The 5,566-nt window shown below is 31.1% G+C and overlaps 1 protein-coding gene across 2 annotated transcripts; it reads right to left on the reverse strand.

Annotated features, from left to right (window-relative positions):
- Positions 1-1,757: 1,757 nt before the first annotated feature.
- Positions 1,758-4,730, reverse strand: LOC111713227 (pollen-specific leucine-rich repeat extensin-like protein 4). 2 transcript variants are annotated; one of them, XM_023488052.1, is made up of 4 exons: positions 4,323-4,730; positions 3,968-4,039; positions 2,955-3,019; positions 1,758-1,941 (listed from the first exon to the last, which is right to left on the reverse strand). In XM_023488052.1, the coding sequence occupies exons 1-4, from the start codon at positions 4,551-4,553 to the stop codon at positions 1,773-1,775; spliced, it is 537 nt and encodes a 178-aa protein (XP_023343820.1). In that variant the 5' UTR covers positions 4,554-4,730; the 3' UTR covers positions 1,758-1,772. The 2 variants fall into 2 exon arrangements, with proteins under 2 accessions (XP_023343820.1, XP_023343819.1); XM_023488051.1 differs by having other exon boundaries at positions 1,758-1,937; positions 2,951-3,019; positions 4,323-4,720.
- Between the last annotated feature and the right edge of the window lie 836 nt (positions 4,731-5,566).

Here is a 5,566-nt window from a genome sequence, read left to right on the forward strand (position 1 = left end):
AATAGAGAGAATATATGAGAATAGAGAGAATATGAGAATAGAGAGACTACATGAGAATAGAGAGAATATATGAGAATAGAGATAATATATGAGAATAGAGAGAATATATGAGAATAGAGAGAATGTATGAGAATAGAGAGAATATATGAGAATAGAGAGAATATGAGAATAGAGATAATATATGAGAATAGAGAAAATATATGAGAATAGAGAGAATGTATGAGAATAGAGAGAATATATGAGAATAGAGAGAATATATGAGAATAGAGAGAATATGAGAATAGAGATAATATATGAGAATAGAGATAATATATGAGAATAAAGAGAATATATGAGAGTAGAGAGAATGTATGAGAATAGAGAGAATATGAGAATAGAGAGACTACATGAGAATAGAGAGAATATATGAGAATAGAGATAATATATGAGAATAGAGAGAATATATATGAGAATAGAGAATATATGAGAGTATATGATAATCTTATAAGAAAAAATAGGAGTTTAAGAATTCCATTATTATATTTTTATCCCCATAAAACTAATATTATATCATGTTTTAAACTTGTTTATAAGTAAAAGTTGATTCTTCATTTAAAAATAATGCATGTGGGGGATTGTTTCCTTAGTTTAGTTTGTTTACCAATTTATAATATATTTGCATGATATTTCAAGTGGATGCTACATAAACATCTTGAATGTTGAATGTGCCCTCTGAGTGTTTAGATGGGGAGAAGGTAGAGCATAGTAGTGGGTTTTCTTAATCCACAGATCAAAATAGTGAAATCATTTACAGAAGAAATCGTTTACTGGATATTATATCCTAATCATCCATAAAGAGGAGAGAAAATCAGGTTATCTAGTAAGCACCAGTTCAAGAACTGAAATGATGAAGATCTGTGTCTTCTATTTATGAATCAAGATTTACTGGTTTGTTTTTATTGCTATGGAGTGCTAAGACCCCACTAAAAGTTTGTGACACTGGTATTTCAATAACTAGTTTTTTGAACTATCCTATTAATTCTGTTATATATTACAACTGAATTTGGAACTTTGAAAACGCTCTTGTTGTTCAGTATTAAGTTAGAGAACAGTTAATTGAAATATGCAAAATTTGCAAAATCTTACAAAACTTGGTTTGCAAGAAAGAAAAACTAAAAAATTGTTAGTATAAAGTAGGCAGTCGGGCAGTATGCTTTGAGACGTAGGAAGATTGCAGATGGCAATACCCAATCTAATTTTTTTGGAAAACTTAAAAAACTTGAACGTCCTCTGTATCTTTCTTTATGAGTTATGCTAATTTAATACAAGGGGGTTCTGTAAGGACTAGGGTTAAGATTTAAATGGAAATTCCTGAATTAAGATATTTTAATACTTCTAAAAACGAAAAGGGTGAGAGAAGGGAAAAAAGAAGTGTGTAAGGGGAGAAGGGAAAAAGGAAGTGTGTAAGGAGAGAAGGGAAAAAGGAAGTGTGTAAGGAGAGAAGGGAAGAAGGAAGTGTGTAAGGGGAGAAGGGAAGAAGGAAGTGTGTAAGGGGAGAAGGGAAGAAGGGAGTGTGTAAGGGGAGAAGAGAAGAAGGAAGTGTGTAAGAGGAGAAGGGAAGAAGACCTAAATGCTGAGGTTTATATTTGTATCTGCTGACTATAGTTTGCAGCCTTATATTTGGTGTCAAATATCAAGGCTTAGTACGTAGAAAGAAACATTTTTAGACATTAATAAAAAATAATAAATTTTTACCATATTTAAAAATCATCATATTAATGACAATATTGCACTCAAATAAATTTGAATAGAGAAAAGTTTTGAATTTTGAAGAAAAAATTTATTTTCAAAAAAATTAATTTTCTTAAAATTTTGTCAAACCTGGAAACCCTACTGTGTGATCTTGAACATTTTTTTATAGGTATTGGAGGAGATTCCGTGTACTGGGCAGGGAACCCCTGATTTCAAACATATTAAGACTATTTGGTAAATTGTTGTAAAATATCTCCCACATTTTTGTTGTAATTTGATTCCTGGATTTTTAAAAATTTTTGCGTACATTTTTGGAAATGTTAAGTATGTATTTGTATGAAAAATGCTTCATTAATAATATAGTTAAATAAATTTCATATTGCATATTACATTTAAATATTTATTTTTGTTGGATTTTCTTTAAATAAATTTGCAAATCCAATAACATTGTGGCACCATTAAATTACTATTTGTTGCAAATTCAAAAAAATTGATCCTCAGCTAAATTCGGAGTTTAAAAACAATCAGGAATAAGTAAAACATTAAACAAGTTATATTTTTTTTATAAAAATTGCAAAATTTTTATTTTAAAATTTCTTAAAGGGACTAAAGACCTAATTTCAAACGACAGAGAGGGATGTCAGATTCACAACAGTGCCTTTAAACATACGTCTCAAGGATTACGTAGATATTTTTATCATAAGATCTTAAAGATTTAGTCCCGGTGTCGTGTGTGGAGCCTCTACCCTGGATGGAGAACCCTGCCCCTAGTGTTAAACAATTTCTACACAATTAGACATCAACATTAATAATTTGTCGATATCTATTCAAGTATTTTGGTTGGGCAAAAACTATAAAATTAACTATGTCTCGAAAAAAATGACTGTTAAATATTTTTAAAGGATAAAATATTTTTTTGCGTTTCCCCCTTTTATAATCATTTACATTTATTATGTTAACTAATAATTTTGAATGTTATAACATTGGTTTTAAATTTGATGTCTAGACTTGTGTTGATTAAAATACATGCTCTCCATGCAGGGTAGGTTCTCCATGTGCACGACTCTACAAGTACACATTAGTATAGAGTATGCATTGAGAACATTTACGTCATCCTTTCTTGTACAAAGGTTTGTAGTGTGCTGTTGTACAGATAGTCTTTTGAATTACGTGTACAGTCCCTTTTAGTTATATTAGTTAAATTATATGTTTTATTTTCCTTGGAAGGCGTGGCAGGAAGCTGGGGCGTGGTAGATGGTGTTGATGAATCCACAGAGCTTACACTGGTCTATATATAATATTAATATTAAGAGTTATTAAGAATTATTAAAAATTTTATTGCTTTTTTGTCAGTTTTCAACTAAAAATAAAAAAAGAAATTATTTCTAATTCACGATTTGCAACAAAAAGTACCCAATGAACCCTGATTTGAGAACGGATGAGTTTAGAGTTAACATTAACTTTCGAGCCATTTTCAAGCATAAAAACATGGGCCTTTCGTTTTATGGAATAAGAACTTTTTTGTTAGAATTCACATAAAGTCACCAAGATTTATTCGATAGATTTTTAACGACAGATACAAACTATTATTCTCTAACAAAAAAATGCAAATCATACAAGGTAATTCACTAAACTTGAGACTTCAGAGACGATTGAATGGAATTTATACTCTCTGCTTCTTTATATTCATGATTCCCTGCTATTGTTAACTTGTTTCTTTCTTTATATTCATGATTCCCTGCTATGGTTAACTTGTTTCTTTCTTATATTCATGATCATCATTCCCTGCTATTTTCAACTTGTTTCTTTCTTTATATTCATGATTCCCTGCTATTGTTAACTTGTTTCTTTCTTTATATTCATCATTCCCTGCTATTTTCAACTTGTTTCTTTCTTTATATTCATCATTCCCTGCTCTTGTTAACTTGTTTCTTTCTTTATATTCAGCATTCCCTGCTCTTGTTAACTTGTTTCTTTCTTTATATTCATCATTCCCTGCTCTTGTTAACTTGTTTCTTTCTTTATATTCATCATTCCCTGCTATTTTTAACTTGTTTCTTTCTTTATGTTCATCATTCCCTGCTCTTGTTAACTTGTTTCTTTCTTTGCAAAATCAATAAAAACGCCTGAAAAGACTTAATCCAACCTTATGACCACTACATTTTAAGAGATTCAGGTAGTCTTTACAGTATCATTCTTTGTGGGTAACCCTGTATTTTCTTTTACAATCCTTTACCTTTTTAACCCTGGCATTAATGCCCTGAAGAAGTGCTGCCTCGAAATCCTCTCCGAAAGGATCGTCTGAGTTCTGAGGGGAAAATTGTTTTTTTTTTACGAAAAAAAAATAAATAAATAAAAAACATATAAAAAATAAATGCTGAATGTTTACATTTCGTATCTTTAAGGAATTGCTGGCAAAATTTTAACTTCCCCTAAATATACAGTGGCAGGTCCGATTCGTAACGGTACCAATTGATTAATCAATATTGCAGGTCCTTTTTTAAAGTTACTTGCGCATTTATGCTGTCACTAGGCCAAAAACAACGAAGGAATTTTTTTTGAAGGGCATCGTTGTGAAAAAATAACCATTCCTTGAATAAGTCCACGTTCTCATAATTAGGAGGACGGGAACTGTGCCCGGGAACTACTTGAAAGACAGGAGACTTGGGCCCGGGAACTACTTGAAAGACAGGAGACGTGGGCCCGGGATCTACTTGAAATACTGGAGACGTGGGCCCAGGAACTACTTGAAATACTGGAGACTTGGGCCCTGGAGCTACTTCAAACACAGAGGACGTGGGCCCGGGAACTGCTCGAAACATCGTGGACTCTGGGGACCTGAAAAAGCTTTTCCTTTATAGGATACAGAGTGTTCCAGATAAAACTGGGCCGTTAAAAGCTTTAGATGGGACTTTTGAGACATACAGAAAATTTTCAGATTTAGTGATAATTAAAAAAATTGCATAAAGAAAAAAACGTGTTCTCTGCCTGTGTGTACTCTGGCATTAAAATTTGAGATAAATATGGTAGGGGACGATTTGTTTGTAAATAAGTCCTTGTATAATTTTGAACAACGCCAAATATTAAATATAAGTTATGTGTTTATTCACTGTATATCTATAAACCATACTTTTTTTTAATGGCTGTAAATGTAACTTTAATGATCTTCCCTTATCTTCCCTTTAGTACAGTGGCAGGTCCTATTCTCAATGATACTTTTTAAAATCATAAAAAGAAAAATATATAAAAATGTAAATTTTCCATTAAGATTTTTTTCCCAAAAAATTGACTTGAAAATTTAACAAGTAGATAGAAAGAAATTAAACAAACGATAATCTTTCTCAATGTTACTCAGGTAAATTCTCTCTTCCATCCTTGATCAGACCAAGGTTTATGGGTACGGTAGATAATCTGACATGCCACTGTATAAATGGAGGGTCAGTTGAAATTACGTCTACAGCTCCTTTTAACAAATTCTAAAATTAAAAATAACTAATTTCATTTTCAAATAATCCAATTTTTAATGCAAATTATTTTTTGCAGTGTTGCTAAATTTTCTTGAAAGATCTGAAATGTTGGAGAACCCCGGCGTATCTATGTCAGACTGTACCCTGGGCAGTTCTAACTATAACTGCTGCCGTAAAATCTTCATGCTTTTTATCACTTTATCTATCTTTCTTATTCACTGTTCATTTTAAACTTTAAAAAAGATAATTTAAAAAAAACTTTTACCAATTTTTTTATAAATTGTATAAAAAATTGGTCTCATTGTTCTTTTGAATACTAGGCTTCTCGATTTACTTTATCATATATCTTAAATCTTAAATCTTAAATC

Source organism: Eurytemora carolleeae, unplaced genomic scaffold, assembly GCF_000591075.1.
Source record: "Eurytemora carolleeae unplaced genomic scaffold, Eaff_2.0 scaffold1059, whole genome shotgun sequence".
NCBI classification, from domain to species: Eukaryota; Metazoa; Arthropoda; class Copepoda; order Calanoida; family Temoridae; genus Eurytemora; species Eurytemora carolleeae.